The sequence below is a fragment of the Haliotis rubra genome, unplaced genomic scaffold (assembly GCF_003918875.1).
Source record: "Haliotis rubra isolate DU_JTF1 unplaced genomic scaffold, ASM391887v1 Scf81, whole genome shotgun sequence".
NCBI lineage: Eukaryota > Metazoa > Mollusca > Gastropoda > Lepetellida > Haliotidae > Haliotis > Haliotis rubra.
In genome coordinates this window covers 2,487,646-2,507,691 of record NW_025767535.1, presented here as the reverse complement: position 1 = coordinate 2,507,691, position 20,046 = coordinate 2,487,646, and the positions used below count along the sequence as shown (strand labels likewise).

The 20,046-nt window shown below is 40.6% G+C and overlaps 1 protein-coding gene across 1 annotated transcript; it reads right to left on the bottom strand.

Annotated features, from left to right (window-relative positions):
* Nucleotides 1-2,004: 2,004 nt before the first annotated feature.
* Nucleotides 2,005-7,528, bottom strand: LOC124261802 (cobalamin binding intrinsic factor-like). Its single transcript, XM_046696168.1, has 3 exons — nucleotides 7,359-7,528; nucleotides 2,991-3,121; nucleotides 2,005-2,343 (listed from the first exon to the last, which is right to left on the bottom strand). Exons 1-3 carry the CDS (start codon nucleotides 7,475-7,477, stop codon nucleotides 2,258-2,260), a joined length of 336 nt encoding a protein of 111 aa, XP_046552124.1. The 5' UTR covers nucleotides 7,478-7,528; the 3' UTR covers nucleotides 2,005-2,257.
* Between the last annotated feature and the right edge of the window lie 12,518 nt (nucleotides 7,529-20,046).

Here is a 20,046-nt window from a genome sequence, read left to right as displayed (position 1 = left end):
CTTTCTTCTTTTCTATTACGGAACCCTAACCTAAATTCGTGGATAACCTTGATTCGTGGATCGCGGAATTTATCATGCTAGCTCGTAAATTAAGTATCGACTGACGTCATGAAGCAGTACTTTTGATGTAAATACAATGTCACGCCTCGCTGACAAAAAAGTTCCGAATTTCTGCATTACACGCAAGTACAATAAATATAATTGTCCAGCATTGAGATAAATAGCCCATGTCACTAATACCACCATTACCAAATTTTATTTTTACAAAATGTCAAGTAAAAAAGATACCGTTAGCTCCACCCTTCTCACTTCTCATTGTCTGCTTTCCTTGGTGTCAATACTTACTGCAGTGGGGTGTCGTACATAGTGGTATAAAGTAACCGACTACGTAATCCACGAAACAAGGTGACGTCACATTTTGTGGGCACACGAATGGGTGATGATTGCAAATAACTTCCGTAAACAAAGGTTTCATTCACGAGTGGAATATTAGGCATTTTTAATTTGCTGATACAATGAATAAAATAATCAGTGCATATACAAAATGAAATCATGCATTTAAAATGTGAATTTCGCCGCACTTCCCTTATATCCACGAATCAAGGTTACGCGAGTGTAATTCAATTACCTCTAAAGCCAGGGGACGGTGGGGTAGTCTAGTGGTTAAAGCATTGCTTGTCACGCTGAAGACCCTGGTTCGATTCTCCACATGGGTAAATGTGTGAAGCCCATTTCTGGTGTCCCCCACCGTGATATTGCTGGAATGTTGCTAAAAACAACGTAAAACTAAACTCTGTTTATTGTCCGCTGTATCTGTCTTCATTGTGACGGGGCGGTGGGGTAGCCTAGTGGTTAAAGCGTTGGCTCGTAATGCCTAAGACCCGGGTTCGAATCCCCACATGGGTACAATGTGTGAAGCCCATTTCTGGTGTCCCCCGCCGTGATGTTGCTGGAATATTGCTAAAAGCGGCGTAAAACCTAAACTCAGTCAGTCAGTCAGTCTTCAGTGTGACAGTATCAATATGGATGATTTCAAACTAAACAGAATTATAAACAAAAATTATAAGATACCAGTCTTAGCTTTTAATGAGGGATCGATGCTTATGCTGTTGATCACTGGATTGTCTGGACCAGACTCGATTATTTACAGCCCACCACCATATAGCTGGAATATTGCTAAAACTAAACTCACTCACTTAATGAGGGAATGATGAAGCATTGCCAAGTTATTGAAATAAGCAATCAAAAAGAGTTTTGTAACATCACAATTTATTTCACACTCAAATACGCTAAACACTAAAATATTACTTCTTTTCAATTAGATTGCATTCAAAGGGTTAAACATAAGGGTACATTCATAAGAGAGAAAACTGACTATAAGAGTCAAGTGTCAACATTTGCAGAAAATGGCTGAAATTTCAAAGTTACTTTTTGGCTGGACTAAAAACAATGACAAAATCACCAAATCGACAACCAGTCTTCAACATGGTGGCTGCCGTCTGCCTTTTTTTTAGATTGTGTTTCCTTCATCTGGACGTCAACGGATATTTTCAAATCTGTTCATGTTTTCATTCAATTCACAGAAGGGGCATAACTCATAACAGAGTAACGATCTAGCCCAGACATTCCAGCCTAATTTGGCAAGGCTTTCATGGTTAGCTCCCTTGTCTTAAACAATTTCAAAATACTCCCTTGACAGTCGTTTATGTGGTTTTAAACTCACGTCTTCGTAGAAAAACAACAATGTCCAGATAGATCACATTATGATGTCGGCTGGTATTTGAAAGTAGCTACCACTGAAGATGCGGGTTAGAATTGGTCTTCATTAACCATTTGTTTGTCATATAACAGGCAAGGCTCGCTGACTTGGTTGACACTTGTCATCGTATCCCAGTTGCGTAGAACGATGCTCATGATGTTGATCACTGGATTGTCTGGTTCAGATTGGCTTATTACAGCCCACCGCCATATAGCTGGAATATTGGTGAGTTTGGTGTGAAACAGCAAACAAACAAACGAAAAGTATTAGCTGTCATCCGAAAACCAGATTTCTGGATAAAAGAAGCATTTTATGTCATATGTATTTCGTTTTACGTAAATATCATCATAGGCAAGGTTTCTGGATATCTGGTGTTAGGATAAGCGGGGTTCCACTGTACATGGTTAAGTCGAGGTTTTGTTACGTGCGTTGAGAAGAGGAGTCATGCCTCAGCTAGTATTTCATGTCTCGTGTCTCTTCGATGACCTCGACCCTCGTCTAACTCTTTGTACAGTCGTCGTTACCGTACGAGGTGAACTTGAAGGTAATTACAGAACCGTTGTTTGGTACGTACAAACTGACACCTGCAATGTGGAAACACAATGTAAGTATATGTAGGGCGGTGGTGTAGCCTAGTGGTTAAGGCGTTCGCTCGTCATGCCGAAGACCCGGGTTCGATTCCCCACATGGATACATTGTGTGAAGGCCATTTCTGGTGTCCCCCGCCGTGATGTTACTGGAATATTGCTAAAAGCTGCGTAAAACCAAACTCAGTCAGTCAGTCAGTCTAAAACTGTCATAACATTTAACTCACTAACTCATTCCTACTGTCATCATGTGTGCTTACATGTCCTTACATGACTCACACCCACCTACATACATGCACCCAAGCACACACACAAGCACACACACACATACAAATGTACATACATGTATGTTATTTAGAGAACAAACTTCATGGATAACTTCTTATATTCATAGGTGTTATCCATAAAGTTTGTTCTATATTGTACTTCCCAACTTGTAAAATGTCACCCAAACAAGTTACATGTCTTCTTTCATACCAGCACTCGACATGTCAAAGAGCCGGGTTCGATTCCCCGCATGGGTACAATGTGTGAAGCCCATTTCTGGTCTCCCTGCTGTGATATTGCTGGAATATTGCTAAAAGAGGCGTAAGACCATACTCATTCACTCTCACTCACTCACTCACTCACTGAAGGGTACCTACCTACAGGTATAGGTTTCCCGTTGTCCAGGATCTGCCAGTAAGTCTTGTCCTCGGTGCTCCCAGCTAATTTGTTCAAGCTCAGGACCATATATCCTGTCACCGCTGGTGTCGCATAATACTCAGCTGTGAAGCTATATAATTACAAGAAGAGTGATAACTCGGTGGTGCACATTTCATCGACAATTGTTTTGTGGAGGGGCTGGGGAAAAGATATATTTATTACACGCATGTTCTCAATACATATCTTTCTGGGATAATTTTGTGATTTGAAACAGGTGTTGTCTAACCACACTAGGTTATTCAGCGATAGTGACGTCATAATGCCGTTTCCACCTCGATATCCAAGATCTAAGTATGTACCTCTTATATCAAATTTAAGCTTCAAATGATCAAAGGATATAAACCCATGTTCATCACACAGATCTTTAATTGTCAAGATTCCACTTTTTACCAAGTGTCTAATAATGTGGTTTGAGTTTTTGAAATTGTTATTCAACCATAAAGGCTGGGATAAGATTTCATTAATGTTCTCTGCATCTATATTATTTTTTTGGTACAATATAATTTCCATGCCTTTAAAACATCTTTCCAAAAAGGATTATCAACTGCAATTATATTCTGAAAATTTGCTCCATATTTTAGAATATATCCTTAAAGGAAAATTGCATGGGTTACCAGGATTTGGTCTTTATTAAGCATAGTTTGAGAGTAGATAATTTCATGGCATTAACAAAGGTCTTAATATCAACCATGCGTAGATCCCCCCAATTTGTAATCTTTTGTGCTCCGTTTGATTTTGTCATTTTTGTCATTCCAGATGAATTTAAAAAATACTCTCTCAAGCGTGGTGATAAAATCATCTGGAGGGTTAGGTAAAGTGTTAAAATATGAACTAATTTTGAAAGAGCCAATGTGTTAATAACAGTAATTTTCCCGATCAGCGTCAAATGTGTTTTTCTCCAAGTTGCCAGTAATCTGCATATTGACCTAATTTGTATTCTATTTCATCATTAATTACAATACCCTTTATTGTCCTTCATGTTGTCTTATCATGACATCCTGTAAAATGTATTTCAGAATACAAGTTTTCAGCCACAAAAAGAAACAGATATGGAGATATGGGATCCCCTTGCCTACAACCCCGTTGATTTGGGAAGAAATCAGAGAGATGCCCATTCTGAATAACACATGAAGATGTGTCATATGTTAAGACATTAATCCAGCGTATAATCTTTGGACCAAAACCAAATTTTACTAGGACAGAATTGATAAAATCCTTGGAAACTGTGTCAAATGCTTTTTCGAAATCAATAAAAAGTAGTAAACCTGACATGTCTCTTTTCTTTGTTTCAAACATAATGTCATATGATAACCTTGTGTTTTCACTTAATGTTCTGCCAGGCATAAATCCAGTTTGGTTATTATGCATCAGGGAATCAAGGGTAGTTTTTAACCGATTTGAGATACATGCACTTATTCATTTATACAGAGCATTTAATAAAGTAATTGGTCTCCAGTTCTTCGATAAGGTCCTATTTTTATTAGCTTTAGGTGTAGAAGTGATAACTCCTCTCTTCGTGGTAAGAAGCATCTTATTTCGTTTTGATACATCTTTGATAAATCTGAAAATCCAGACCTTAAGTTCTTTCCAGAAGAATTGAAAGAAATCAATTGGAAATGCATCTATACCTGGGCTTTTGTTATTTTTCATACTTCTTATTGCCAATGATATTTCATTTATGTCTAATTCTATTTCCAATATGTCTCTGTTGGTGACTCAAGGTTGGGTTATCATATTTTCTAAACAGGCATCGTTCTCATAATTCTCAGCAGAAGAATACAGTTTCTTATAAACTCTTTAAAGTTCATTTAAGATCGCATTGCTGTCAGTAATTTCTTCATTCTTATCTGTAATAATTTTATTTATTGATTTGTTTACATAATTCCTATTTTCTAAGTGACAGAAATATTTTGTTGGTTTTTCCTCTTCTTCATACCATAATATTATGTTTCTGAGTTGAATCAGTCGTATGTCTTCTCTCCTTAATTTGTTGTAGTTCTGATTATAATTTAGAAAGTTCAGATAGTAAGGCTTCATCTACGTTTTGAAAATCTTTTCTAATAATATCTTCACAATCTCCTATTTCTAATTCATTAGCTTTGTCCTTTGTTCTCTTTTTAAGATAAGATGAAAAAGATATTGATTTACCTCGAACATTCATCAGAAATGTTTCTAAGAATAAGCTGTCATCTATCTTAAGTTTGATATCTGAGTCATTCACATTCTCAACATAAGAGTCAATATCTGAGTATCCTTTGGTCGTCTGACTAAATCAGCATTTAAGATTGATCTAACCTAAATCATTAATAGCATATTCTGTTTTATAGGGTATTGTCAGAATCAAGTGAAAGATTAAACATGTCCTGCGAAATTAAAAAATGTCCAATCTTGCTTTTGTTGTCTAGTTTTTTTCCAGTTATATTTTTAAATCAGGATCAGTCTATCAAAGAAGGTTCTGTCTGATGGAGGTGTTGTCTATCAAAGAAGGTTCTGTCTGATGGAGGTGTTGTCTATCAAAGAAGGTTCTGTCTGATGGAGGTGTTGTCTATCAAAGAAGGTTCTGTCTGATGGAGGTGATGTCTATCAAAGAAGGTTCTGTCTGATGGAGGTGATGTCTATCAAAGAAGGTTCTGTCTGATGGAGGTGTTGTCTATCAAAGAAGGTTCTGATGGAGGTGATGTCTGGTTCTGTCTGATGGAGGTGTCTGTCTATCAAAGAAGGTTCTGTCTGATGGAGGTGTTGTCTATCAAAGAAGGTTCTGTCTGATGGAGGTGTTGTCTATCAAAGAAGGTTCTGTCTGATGGAGGTGATGTCTATCAAAGAAGGTTCTGTCTGATGGAGGTGTTGTCTATCAAAGAAGGTTCTGTCTGATGGAGGTGTTGTCTATCAAAGAAGGTTCTGTCTGATGGAGGTGTTGTCTATCAAAGAAGGTTCTGTCTGATGGAGGTGTTGTCTATCAAAGAAGGTGTCTGTCTGATGGATGTGTTGTCTATCAAAGAAGGTTCTGTCTGATGGATGGAGGTGTCTATGTCTATCAAAAGAAGGTTCTGTCTGATGGAGGTGATGTCTATCAAAGAAGGTGTCTGATGGAGGTGATGTCTATCAAAGAAGGTTCTGTCTGATGGATGTGTTGTCTATCAAAGAAGGTTCTGTCTGATGGAGTGTGTCTGTCTATCAAAGAAGGTTCTGTCTGATGGAGGTGTTGTCTATCAAAGAAGGTTCTGTCTGATGGAGGTGATGTCTATCAAAGAAGGTTCTGTCTGATGGAGGTGATGTCTATCAAAGAAAGTGTTCTGTCTGATGGAGGTGATGTCTATCAAAGAAGGTTCTGTCTGATGAGGTGTGATGTCTATCAAAGAAGGTTCTGTCTGATGGAGGTGATGTCTATCAAAGAAGGTGCTGTCTGATGGAGGTGTTGTCTATCAAAGAAGGTTCTGTCTGATGGAGGTGATGTCTATCAAAGAAGGTTCTGTCTGATGGAGGTGTATGTCTATCAAAGAAGGTTCTGTCTGATGGAGGTGATGTCTATCAAAGAAGGTTCTGTCTGATGGAGGTGATGTCTATCAAAGAAGGTTCTGTCTGATGGAGGTGTTGTCTATCAAAGAAGGTTCTGTCTGATGGAGGTGTTGTCTATCAAAGAAGGTTCTGTCTGATGGAGGTGATGTCTATCAAAGAAGGTTCTGTCTGATGGAGGTGATGTCTGTCTGATGGAGGTGTTGTCTATCAAAGAAGGTTCTGTCTGATGGAGGTGTTGTCTATCAAAGAAGGTTCTGTCTGATGGAAGGTTCTGTCTGATGGAGTTGATCATGTCTATCAAAGAAGGTTCTGTCTGATGGAGGTCTGTGTCTATGGGTTCTGTCTGATGGAGGTGTCTATCAAAGAAGGTTCTGTCTGATGGAGGTGTTGTCTATCAAAAGAAGGTTCTGCTGATGGAGGTGTTGTATGATACAAGTAGGTCAAGGTGATGTCTATCAAAGAAGGTTCTGTCTGATGGAAGGTGCTGTCTCATGGAGGCTATGTCTGGTGTTGTTTGAAGCATCTGACAGCGATATCAAAGTCAAGAATTTGTTGATGGAAGGTGTATATAGCTGTGGTGTCTGATAGAGTCTGACAGATAAGGTCTTGTAGTCATGTTGTCAAGGACATTAGAGAACGATGCTGTGAGAAAGCCTAACAAAGAAGCAATATGAAGTCATAAGCTGGGACAGCAGAAGATCATAAGGAGGAAGAGGACATTGTTCTGTGTGACTGAAGTCATAACTGGGACAGCAGGATTAAGGAGGAAGAGGATGAGACAGACATCTTACTGGAAATGCCCGTCCTTGGCTACTGCCGCCTGGAGGAAGTAGATGAGCTCTCTCTGGGGCATCTCAAGCTGAGTAGAAGCCGTGAAATACGGCTTCCTGAACTTATTCTCCACCTCCATTGTGACGGTGATAGTAGGTCCACAATTGCATGAAGAACAACTGGCACCCCTGAAAGATGGCCTTCTTTAAGTGGCATTTAGAAGCTGGTATGATGAAGAGGAACACTTTTTTATGGATAGACAATTTCTTTATTGCAATAGATGCAAGGTTTCAGTGTAGATCATTTGCTTGATAAGGGTGTTAGGATCTACACCGAAATGTCATATCTATTGCAATAAACAAAAGTGTCTATCCATAAAAGGTGCTCCTCCAGTGAGTGAGTTTAGTTTTACGCCGCACTCAGCAATATTCCAGCTATATGGCGGCGGTCTGTAAATAATCGAGTCTGGACCAGACAATCCAGTGATCAACAACATGAGCATCTATCTGCGCAATTGGGAACCGTTGACATGTGTGAGCCAAGTCAGCGATCCTGACCACCCGATCCCGTTAGTCGCCTCTTACGACAAGCACAGTCGCCTTTTGCGGCAAGCATGGGTTGCTGAAGACCTATTCTACCCCGGATCTTCACGGGTCTGCTCCTCCACAAAGATGACTACTATTTGATGGAAGTCTGTATCACTTCCGTATTTAGTGTTGAAATACTAAACAAGTAAACAAACAAGTAAATGCTGTCACAGACTGACCAGCTAAAATCTGCTTTGAAACATCTCTTGTTTCTCTATTGTCCCGATTATCATTACTATTGGAAAAATATATACTTCACTTTTATCTTCTCGTCACTCTTAAAACATACATCCACTGTTTGACAAGAAAACATACTCTTCAAGAAAAGAAACTTGACATGCTGTTTGGGGGGTTACTTCCTGAGTGCACATAACTGATTCAAGCATGACATCATTGTTCAGTTACAGTAAAATCATCACATTACCCACAACGTGTTTGGTAAAACCACAGAGGGCTATTAAAGTCACTTGGTCAGAGTAAAATGTCAGTATCTGGTGTGACCACCATGAGCATCGATAACAGCTTGGCAGCGGTGACCCATAGAAGAAAGGAGATGCCGAATGCTGTCTTGAGGAATGTTTTGATACACTTGCTGAAGTGCTGTGTGCAGTTCTTGTAGTGTCCGAGGTGGCGGATTACAAGAATATCCTATAGACGTTAAATGTGGGACAAATCCGGTGATCGAGAAGGCCAAGGTAACAACTGGACATTGTTTTGCTGGAGGAAGACCTGTCAAACACGTGCAACATGAGGTCGAGCATTGTCATGCTCCAAAGAAGTAGGTAACGACGTGACGTTGAACTGGTCTTCTGGCAAAAAGTCTGGCTTTCCATAACCAATTGCACACTGTCTGGTCGGAGATTCGGAGCAATCCAGGGATTTGGATTGTTGTGGATGATGCGGCCGTGGTGTTTGAACGAAAATGTCTCAACCGGATGTAGCGATCTTGGGCGGTGGTGTTAACTCCAGGTTGACCTGACCTGGGTCTGTCATTACCACTCCCAGTATTTTTGTATCGGGTCCATAGGTTTGAGATGGTCTGTTTGGACACGCTGAAGTGCCTTGCCACATCATGCTGCGATCCTTGTAAACGGCCGATGGCGTTGTGTCGTTGAGCTTCTGTCAGTCTTTTCATTCTCTTGTCGTCTATAGTGGCTTAAAGCAATGCATGTGGAGTACCATTGATGTGGCTTTTTAAAGCCTACAGTCATAGGCTTCAGCTCTGGGTGATACACAATTTCATGATGCTCGTGATTCACTACAGACGTGAGTGTAACGTTACGTTTTTGTTACACGTTTCTTTTTTCAAACGCGTCGGCAACCATTCCCCGACATGCTGGGAATCAGCATCCATTGATCAAATATTTTCCTAAAATTAAAATTTGTTTTTTTTTTTTTGAGGAGTATATAAGTCCTCTGATCGTTTGGTATTTGTCAATTTGTACACTTGACAATGTGCATATGTTGAAATGAAAATGATTGAATTAAATAAGGTCTTCATAAATAACGTAAATACAATTGCCAGATGAACAAGATGACATACATTGCTTTTCTGTCCTCACGGTCATACACTGTAGTACTGGGGTACTTATATTTCCTGTTTGCAACCTAGGGTGAAAAATGCAATAAAAGGTAAAATATATGCAAACAATTAAAGATGTCTTTACTGTTCTAGTTCATAGTCAAACCCGGATCTTCAGCGTGACATGCATTAGGCTACCCGCTTTAAGAAGAATGGGCAGAATAAATGGTTTAAACATATTTATTTTCTAAAACCTGGGTTGGTAAACAAGCATTGTTATGTTATTATATATACCGCCCCAGCAACATAACAATCCACTACATGTATTAGGCTACCCGCTTTAAGAAGAATGGGCAGAATAAATGGTTTAAACATATTTATTTTCTAAAACCTGGGTTGGTAAACAAGCATTGTTATGTTATTATATATACCCTCCAGCAACATAACAATCCACTACATGTATTAGGCTACCCGCTTTAAGAAGAATGGGCAGAATAAATGGTTTAAACATATTTATTTTCTAAAACATGGGTTGGTAAACAAGCATTGTTATGTTATTATATATACCACCGCAGCAACATAACAATCCACATAGGCTACCCGCTTTAAGAAGAATGGGCAGAATAAATGCTTTAAATATATTTATTTTCTAAAACCTGGGTTGGTAAACAAGCATTGTTATGTTATTATATATACCACCGCAGCAACATAACAATCCACTACATGTATTAGGCTACCCGCTTTAAGAAGAATGGGCAGAATAAATGCTTTAAATATATTTATTTTCTAAAACCTGGGTTGGTAAACAAGCATTGTTATGTTATTATATATACCACCGCAGCAACATAACAATCCACTACATGTATTAGGCTACCCGCTTTAAGAAGAATGGGCAGAATAAATGCTTTAAATATATTTATTTTCTAAAACCTGGGTTGGTAAACAAGCATTGTTATGCTTATATAATACCGCCCCAGCAACATAACAATTCCAAAATCAAGATGGTTGCAAGTAAAGGACATAAATTAACAACTTATGTGTTCCTAGATAAATAAGCATGTGTTCATAAATAAATGAAGCAAAGGTGCGATTAACAATATGATGATAAGTGCGGCAATGACGGTAAACGTACAGACATGCAAGAGTTCCAGCTTTTTTAGATTTTGCAGTCATAATCATACGAAACTTGCCTAAGCATTTGCAAATCGATTGCTTTCAATTATAAGAATAAATCTACAGCTAAAATAAAATAAGCATCGTGTGGTTACCCAAGGGTAAGTATATTAATGGCGACTTTAAGTACTTACGATGATTGGGGCGGTGCGGTAGCCTAGTGGTAGGTTAAAGCGTTCGCTCGTCACGCCAAGGACCCGGGTTCGATTCCGCACATGGGTACAATGTGTGAAGTCCATTTTTGGTTTCCAAAAGAAAGTTTTTCAAATTAAGGAAATAATATTTGAGCTGATAAAGAAGATCACGTATCTAAAGTAATTCTCAGCTGTCTTAGGAATACACATAACTTGCCTACCTTGCTCTTGCCTGTGCTAGCTAGTGAACACCCCTAGTCAGTATTGTGGCGCTGTATAAATAGTGTGACTGCACCAAGGTTACAACGACTTTATCCAGTGCTCCAAGAGAAGCGCTAGTTCCAGGAACTGGCTGTGTCGTGTAAACTATTATTAGTTACTGCGCGGGTTCAGTGAACTCCGCTCATACTCATCACGTCTTTGTACTCTGTTCTCAGTTTGGAAGAAACAACTAAAAACTAAATTTGTTTGTTTATGATTTTTTATTATTTATTTATTTATTTTCCTTTCGGTTTTAACTATCCTGCTTTCAGTTTCACTTTTTTCATAAGTTATGCTGTTGTTTAACGCCGAACTCGGCAATATTCTAGCTATATGGCGGTGGTCTGTAAATAATCCAGTCTGGGCCAGACAAGCCAGTGATTGACAACATGAGGAATTGGGATACGATGACACGTGTCAACCAAGTCAGCGAGCCTGACCACCCGATACCATTAGTCGCCTCTTACGACAAGCATGGGTTGCTGAAGACCAATTCTAACCCGGAACTTCACGGGCGATAGGTGATGTTAATCAGGTTGGGGTATCCTAGTGGATTAATCGTCCGCTCGTCACGCCGAAGATCCGGGTTCGATTCCCCACATGGGTACAATGTGTAAAGCCCATCCCTTGTGTTCCCCGCCTGATATTGCTGGAATATGGTTAAAAGCGGTGTAAAGCTAAACTCACTCAATCACCCATTATCAGCTCCATTCTACACGCAGCCCAGACAGCGAATGGGGCTTTTCACTAGAAGCGATACCAAGTCGAACCATCAAAAACTTTTCGGTAATATAGCTTGATCACGAGACCTTTCATTTCCTTTTGGAGATTACACAAGCATTATGAACCTTCATCTTCCAAGCCAATTTATAAGACGAGGTCTGTTTCGAAGAGTTTAGTCATGTTCAAGATTGAGTCAACTCCGACTTGTTTACTGTTTAAACCTGCACTAAGACACAGAGTTCACATCTATATTTTTTTTTAAAATAAACCTACTCTCCTCGAGAATCGATTGTCTCTGAAAACCAAGCCACACAGGTTAGGTGATGTGAAACTGGGCTTCACGTCGTGCTTGAGAATATTTCGCTGATATGACGACGTGCATGCGTGTGTATGTATATGTGCGGCTGCTTGTACTAGCCCAGACTTATACTGGTTTGTAGTGCTAGCCGACTGAGATATCATGCCGCAGTGAAGCATGAATACCCCACTCAGACACATTATACTGACTCCGAGCCAACCAGTCCTTGTTGTACCCATTAATGCCGAGCGCCAGGCAGGGACCAACAAGTTCCATATTTTAACGTCTTTTGGCATGACGCGGTCGGGGATCGAACCCGCGACCTTCCGCTCTCCGGGTGGACGCTCTAACCACTACACCACGGAGGCCGTCCAAGCCACACAGTAAATAATAGAGCCAAATAATGGCTAATGAAACTCCACATCAGACGTGAGTGAGTGAGTGGTTTACTTTAAGCCACTTTAAGCAATATGTCAGAAATATCACAGCCAGGGATACCAGAAATGAGTGAGTGCGTTTAGTTTTACGCCGCACTCAAGCAATATTCAAGCTATATGACGATGGTTTGTAAATAATCGAGTCAGGACCAGATAATCCAGTGATCAGAAGCATGAGCATCGATCTACGCAACTGGGGTACGGTGACATGTGTCAATAAACTCAGCGAGCCTGACCACCTGATCCTGTTAGTCGCCTCTTACAAGCATGGGTTACTGAAGATCAATTCTAACCCGGACCTTCACGGGATGGGCCTGACGAGCCAACGCTAGTAACACTACGCTACCCAATACATGGGCTGCGTTACGGTGTACATACAAACTGCTAGCGAGACCAAAGTAGCTTGATGCCGTTTTAACTTGCATCAGGATCCAAGAGAAAGTATCGAGTCAAACTGACTGATCCTTTTCATCCATAACTTGGATGAAGAACATGTGTGTATTTACTTTGAAAATAAACAGGCTATAAATAACAATAACACAATTTCCATAATTATCAGAAATACCTACCAAAGTCCTAATATTTGTTTTTAAATCAAGAAATAATTTAAACAAACTTTATAGATTGTATTTCATATAATTCATTTACAGCGACAGGAATAGTTAATAAGCTAGAAGTCCTTTTTAAACAAAATATATTTATTTATGGTTGGCGGAATGGACAAAACTGCTTGTCACTGTTTAGAATCAGATTTATCATAAACCAAGAGGACATAAGGCTGCCCGCACGGTGAAATCTACCTGTGAGTAAACCTCCCCAACAGCACTGTCCGGAAATTACAGGTTCAGGATCCGTAATCTAAATACCATCGCATAATAATAGTGATTCACAATATATCTGCAGTCGGGATCTTTCAATGGACGCTGCTGGAAACCCGGACACTCTCCCGATCTGCGCCAAGAGATCAGGATGTACCAAACCAAGGGCACCGAGAACAATGGGGAGTCTGACGACTGTACTTGGGTAACAAGCGAGACATTTCAAAGGCGAGGTCCGCATATTTAGAATGCTTTCCCTGACTCTTGCAAATCACATTGCTGTCAGGGACAGAAAATTCAATGATATAAATAAATTCATTGGCTTTATCAAAAAGGACAAGATCAGGTTTGTTGGCAGGAATTCTTCTGAGGCTGTATATAGGCCTATTCCACAGAAATTTGAAAGTATCATTTCCCATGACGCCCTGGACATGTTCAGGGTCGTACCATGGATGGACCTCGGAGTCAAAGCCACAGGCATGGCGGAAACGGTAGTGAAAACAACGAGCCATGCCGTCATGTCGTTTAAGATATGTTTGTGCCAAGGAAGGGCATCCACTGGCAATGTGTTGGACACTCCCTTTAAATTCATTACACAGTCGACATTTTATGTCAATATTTGCATTAAGAATTATATTTAGGCAATTGCGTGTGGGAAGTGACTGGTCCTGAGCAGCAAAAAGGAAGCCAACAGTTTTACATTTAAGACCAGCCGACTTCATCCAGGCGAAGGAGTCAGTTGGATTGCTATTCTGTTCCACACATTGCATGTACATACGATGCAACGGTTTCTCAGAAAGCTTCTCCACAAATGACCGACTCTGGGCAGACTTGGTGAAGGACTTCACCTGGTTTACTCCCATCTCTGTACCGTCCAGCAGTACATTGCCATCAACAAAATCAACCTCAAATTTCAGATTCTGTCCAACAACCTTGGCACACATAAAATAGCCGTAGAATTCCTTGCTTTCATCATGAGTCTTGACATGCATTACCAGAGGATCATCCGATAAATAAATATGTGCAAAAGTACACAATAAAATTCTATCATGAAGAGCCTCCACATTAATCAAATCCCGACCTCCAGAATTGATTGGCATGTACAAAAACGATTGAGAGAGGAGCGAGGGTGGTGGGCTCTGTTATCAGACATGATCCTTCTGGTCAGACGGTCAAGACTCTGGATATCTTGTTTTGTCCAATCAACTACTGCATAGGAATGGGAAAGGACAGGCACAGCAAAAGTATTGGTGGCTTTGACCTCGTTTCGAGCATTTAGCTCTGAGCTCCAGATTTTCTTTAGGCGAGACTATTATTTTGCTAATATTGTATAGCGCCAATATCCAGTTCAGCTGCTCAAAGGCGCTTTGTTTTTCTCTCGATCACTGGATGTCAATCTCAAACGGCACATCGTATTATCAATCTCAGCTCCCTGTGGATCATACAACTATACAAAGAGTACGCGTGTTTGTTAGTATTTGTGTTCGTAGCATAAGTACAGTTCTTAATGCTGAGTGCGGCGTAAAACTAAACTTACTCACTGTTGTATGATGTTTACGTAACTGCTTTGAGAAGAGTGAGTAAGTATGGTTTTATGCCGCTTTTAGCAATATTCCAGCAATATCACTGCGGGGGACACCACAAATGGGCTTCACACATTGTACCCATGTGGGGAATAAAACCCGGGTCTTCGGCGTAATGCGCTTACGCTTGAACCATTAGGCTACCCGCTTTGAGAAGAATGGACGATTAAATCTGCACCAAGGTTAGTTACATCGATCTTATCCAGTGCTTGAAAGCCAGCTTTCCAAGAAGCGCTGGTTCCAGGAACTGACTGTGACGTGTAAACTATTATTAGGTACTGCGCGGGTTGAGTGTAACTCCGCTCATACTGAACAGTTCCGTGTACTGGTTGTTCTCCTCTCCACACCATGCAATACTACACACGTAGTATGTCTATATATATACAAAGAACATACACAGATATTCAGCATTGTCCGGAAATCACAGGTTCAGGGTCCTTAATCTAAATACCATCACATACTAATATTGATTCGTAAATATATATGCAGTCGGCATCTTTCATTGGACGCTGAACCGCCTCCGTGGTGTAATGGCTAGAACCTCCGCCCAGAGAGCGGAAGATCGCGGGTTCGATCCCCTGCCGCGTCAGACCAAAAGACGTTAAAATAAGGTTCTATAGTACTGTCGGAAATAGAAAAAAAACTGTTTTTAGGTTGTTACTCTGTATCCCTAAAATTGACACAATTGCAAATAGCATATGTCGAAATAACCCACTTCGGCCTAACTGGGCGTTCAGTGGGATGCGTAATACGATATCCAGAAAAGCATGTTTACTCCTAAAATCGGGCAAAACTTAGAAAAAATACGAATAGCTGCTGAAAACAATAGATCAGACTACAGATGGCAACTAGGTCGCTCAGCCAGGTATGACGACGGACCGTCGACTCACCTGGCATGAAATGCACGTGCTGCCTACAGGCACAAGGGGTCATCTCAAAGATATTTTGTGCTTTTTCATGTGTGTTGACTATGTCTCATCTACTGATTAAACATCTTACGTGTTTTTCTTTCATAAAGTTTATGTTGAGATATGTAAGAGAGTATGATACCCGAAAACCATAGAAACGCATCGTAGTATATAGGTGGCATGACCACCCGAAGATCGACAGGACTAGATATTATTAGTAAATTGTTATGATGTGCCGTGTACCTCCCCAGTATAATTGCCCTAAAGGATTATCTTATCTTAGCTGATATCTCTATCCCCAAGCCCGACCCCAGGTTTTGCTTTTGAGGCGACCCCTCCTATCTGTTTCTTTTTATAGTGACAGTGAGACTGCATGGTAGCTACATCCTTAATAGTTTCGGCATAAAAGTTATTATTTTTTACGTCAGCTATCGTTTATAATGAATCTACGTCTAATTTCAAATTGGGCATTGAAAAAGTGTCCTTTGTAATACAATATCGTCGCACACTAATTTGCATAAAGCCATGGTCTGTTCCAAATACGTCTTTTTGGACTTGGAAAAAAACCGCATTGCTCATTTCTGCACTAATTTCCCCTCAGTAAAGTCCCTTTTCTCCGTTTCCTATCTCTCTACCACTGAGACTGTAGTTAGGCCGAACTTAGTTTAACAGATATTTCACACTTTCACCTTTCAACTACATCAATTAACTAGATAAATGAGAAAATACAGTGTTTTTCTATTTCCGACAGTACTATAGTTGGTCCCTGACTGGCGCTCGGCATTAATGGGTACAACAAGGACTGGTCGGCTCGGAGTCAGTATAATGTGTCTGAGTGGGGTATTCATGCTTCACTGCGGCATGATATCGCAGTGAGCTAGCACTATAAAACCAGCATAAGTCTGGGCTAGTACAAGCAGCCGCACATACACATACACACGCATGCACGTCGTCCGAGGACTGGTCGGCCCGGAGTGGGGTATTCATGGTTCACTGGGGCATGGTATCTCAGTGAACTAGCACTATAAAACCGGCTTAAGTCTGGGCTAGTACAAGAAGCCACACATACACAAGTGCGACGTTAAACCCCATTTCACCTCACCACAATCGACGCTGTTGTTAACATAAATTTCTTACGATCATGGAAAGGGTTTTGTCACCCATTAGAGTGCGTTATCTACATCAGTGTACCGCGTTGTGTTCGAAAGAGTACGTGCGTTTGTTAGTATTTGAGTTCGTATGCAAAATAAACAGGTGCAAACCAGGCAAACCGGCGGTTGACAGAAAAAAACACTGCAGTGATGAGTTAGCCTTATGTATATAGCGTGGCTCTTCAGACAAAAGACCAGCATACCGTTGTACAAAACAACCTTAGCGCTACGACTACCTTAAGTCTATGTGAAGGTATGGGAGTTACGGTCACCTTAGCCCTAAGATCGTTTTGTAACGGCACCCTGGGATCTATTCCTTACATGACCCGTGAAGTATTGATCTTCAGCAACCCACGCTTGTTCCGTTACGGGTTCGGGTGGTCAGGCTTGCTGGCACATGTCATCAGTTCAAAATTGCGCAGATCGATGCTCATGCTGTTGATCACTGGATTGTCTGGTCCAGACTTGATTATTTACAGACCGCCGCCATATAGCTGGAATATTGCTGAGTGCGGCGTAAAACTAAACTCACTCACTCACTATTACCCACATATGTGCAATATTTACCACCGTGCTATGATGGCATTGCGTCCAATACTGTCATTATAGAGCTGAAACAAAAATATTAATCCATGGAATTTTCAGAAACATGATATAAATGTAGATATCATAATTCTCATTATCTTGAGTTCACTGATGCCACAATCCAGTCGGTCTGTTCCCCTACCGCTTTCGGTAATATTCCAGCAATAATACGGTGGGGGAGACCATATGAATCGAACAGGCCTTCGACCATAACAACAGGACTACGCAACCCCAACCTGGTTAGAATTGGACTTCAGCAACCCATGCTTGTCGTAAGAGGCGAATAACGGGATCGTGTGGTCAGACTCGCTGCTTTGGTTAACACATGTCATCGTATCCTAATTGCGTAGATTGATGCTCATGATGTTGATCACTGGATTGTCTGGTCCATACTCAGTTATTTCTAGACCGCCGCCATATAGCTGGAATATTACTGAGTGCAGCGTTACACAACAAACCAACTAACCCTACCCCGTCCATGCTACCAAAATACTGCCTACATTTGCAGATTGGTCTGGCCACCATAATAGACAAGCCGATCCATTATCGAGCTCCCCTTCAACAAGGTGAGAGTGTGTTTGCCGTCCTCTGTTTCCACACACTACCCCCACAATGCTGTCTGTCTGGGTCTGGGGCGTCTCCCTGGTGATGCTGGGTGTCCAAGGGGAAGGTCATGACCTGGTCAAGAAGACCTTGTACATCTGTCGTCAGAAGAAGATTGACAATGCAACACTGGTCAAGGTGCGAGTTGACAGTCTGGTTGGTTGTGGGAACGAGTGTGTACTCAACTCTCAGTGCAAGTCCGGACACCTGTGCCAGGAGGATGGTGCCGCCATCTTGTGTTCCCTCAGTTCACAATGGAGTCTTCAAGAATGCGGAGATCTGGCCGTCAAAGTGACAATAGGAACTGTCATGACAGAATGTGTTACTGGTATATTTGAAATAAAGATTTGGCATAACGTACATAACGTTTGTGACTGGAAAGTCACAATCAAAACATTTTTCAAAATATTTACTCTTGAAAATATTTTCAGAAAACATCCGGTGACACTTTCTTTAGTACGTCAGTGTACATTCTTCCTGATTATGACTGACTGAGTTTAGTTTTACGCCGCTTTTAGCAATATTATGACTGACTGAGTTTAGTTTTACGCCGCTTTTAGCAATATTCCAGCAACATCACGGCGGGGGACACCAGACTGACTGACTGAGTTTAGTTTTATGCCGCTTTTAGCAATATTCCAGCAACATCACGGCGGGGGACACCAGACTGACTGACTGAGTTTGGTTTTACGCCGCTTTTAGCAATATTCCAGCAACATCACGGCGGGGGACACCAGACAGACTGACTGAATTTGGTTTTATGCCGCTTTTAGCAATATTCCAGCAACGTCACGGCGGGGGACACCAGAAATGGGTTTCACATATTGTACCAATGTTTTGGGGATTCACGGCGGGGAACCCGGGTAGTTTTCGGCGTGACGAGCCAACACTTTAACCATTGACACCAGAAATGGGTTTCACACTGTACCCCCCACCGCCCCTTCCTGATTATGATCCCTGAGTTGTGGACATATACCGTCACAATGATATAACTAAAATACTGTTTTAGGACATGATTTGACATGAAAGTTAGGACAGTCTGGAACTTTCTGGTAATCTGCTTGTAGTCTTGTAAATTGATAATCAAGATGAATCACTGGAATGATTGATGACATATATTTCAGTATCAGCTTATTCTCTTACATCCTCGATAATAACCAGGGTATACGTCACGATAAATCTCCACTTTACTAGGGGAAATTCTCTCGGAAGGTGTACCCTGGAGATACTATACTAGTGGAGATTTTATCAGAACGTATACCCTGGAGATTATCGAGGATGATTCTCTTAAGGTTAAATCTTCTTATTGCTTGTTCAGATGATCTATCTTCCAACTTTTGAAAGCATTTCTTTATTAACATCAACTCATTATAACTTAGAATTGTAGATAATGCGTTTTAATGTATTTGTAACATTCTTTTTTTAATTATTTTATTAATTTATTACTGAGCCATCCATTAATTGTGGTTATGGAGGACCCAATGGTCTAAGGGTCCAAGTCATTGGTACGAGCCCATTTCACGTTGTGAACATTTATAGGTTTAATAGTGCCATTCTCATGTGTATGTTTCTCCAAAGTGTAAAATGGTTTTCTATCATTACTTCAATCTTAGAATTTCAGGTTATCTTCCAAATATGATTATTTGTAAATTATCAAAGTAGTGCTTCCGATTCCTTACAACTTGGATGAATAGGCTGTGGTTCTCTGGCAAGTCTGACTGAAGTCATCCATACCCTCTTTAAACAATTTGATTCAGAAGTATCTTACCAATGTCTCCTTCACCAAAGCAAACAGATGATCTGGATTACAAACCAGCGGTGCCTCTTAAATGTTTAGTGGAAAAAATACATTATATATGTTCATGTATCGACATGAACATGTGCATGTATTGTGTTGTGAAGAAATGGCCGAAAATTATTGAATC

Coding starts and splice junctions, on each gene's coding strand:
- LOC124261802 (XM_046696168.1), bottom strand. CDS start 7,477: ATGGAGGTGGAGAATAAGTTCAGGAAGCCGTATTTCACGGCTTCTACT. Junction 3,122..7,358: donor GCCAAGGACGGGCATTTCCA/GTAAGATGTCTG, acceptor GTAATTATATAG/CTTCACAGCTGAGTATTATG. Junction 2,344..2,990: donor CGGGAAACCTATACCTGTAG/GTAGGTACCCTT, acceptor TCCACATTGCAG/GTGTCAGTTTGTACGTACCA.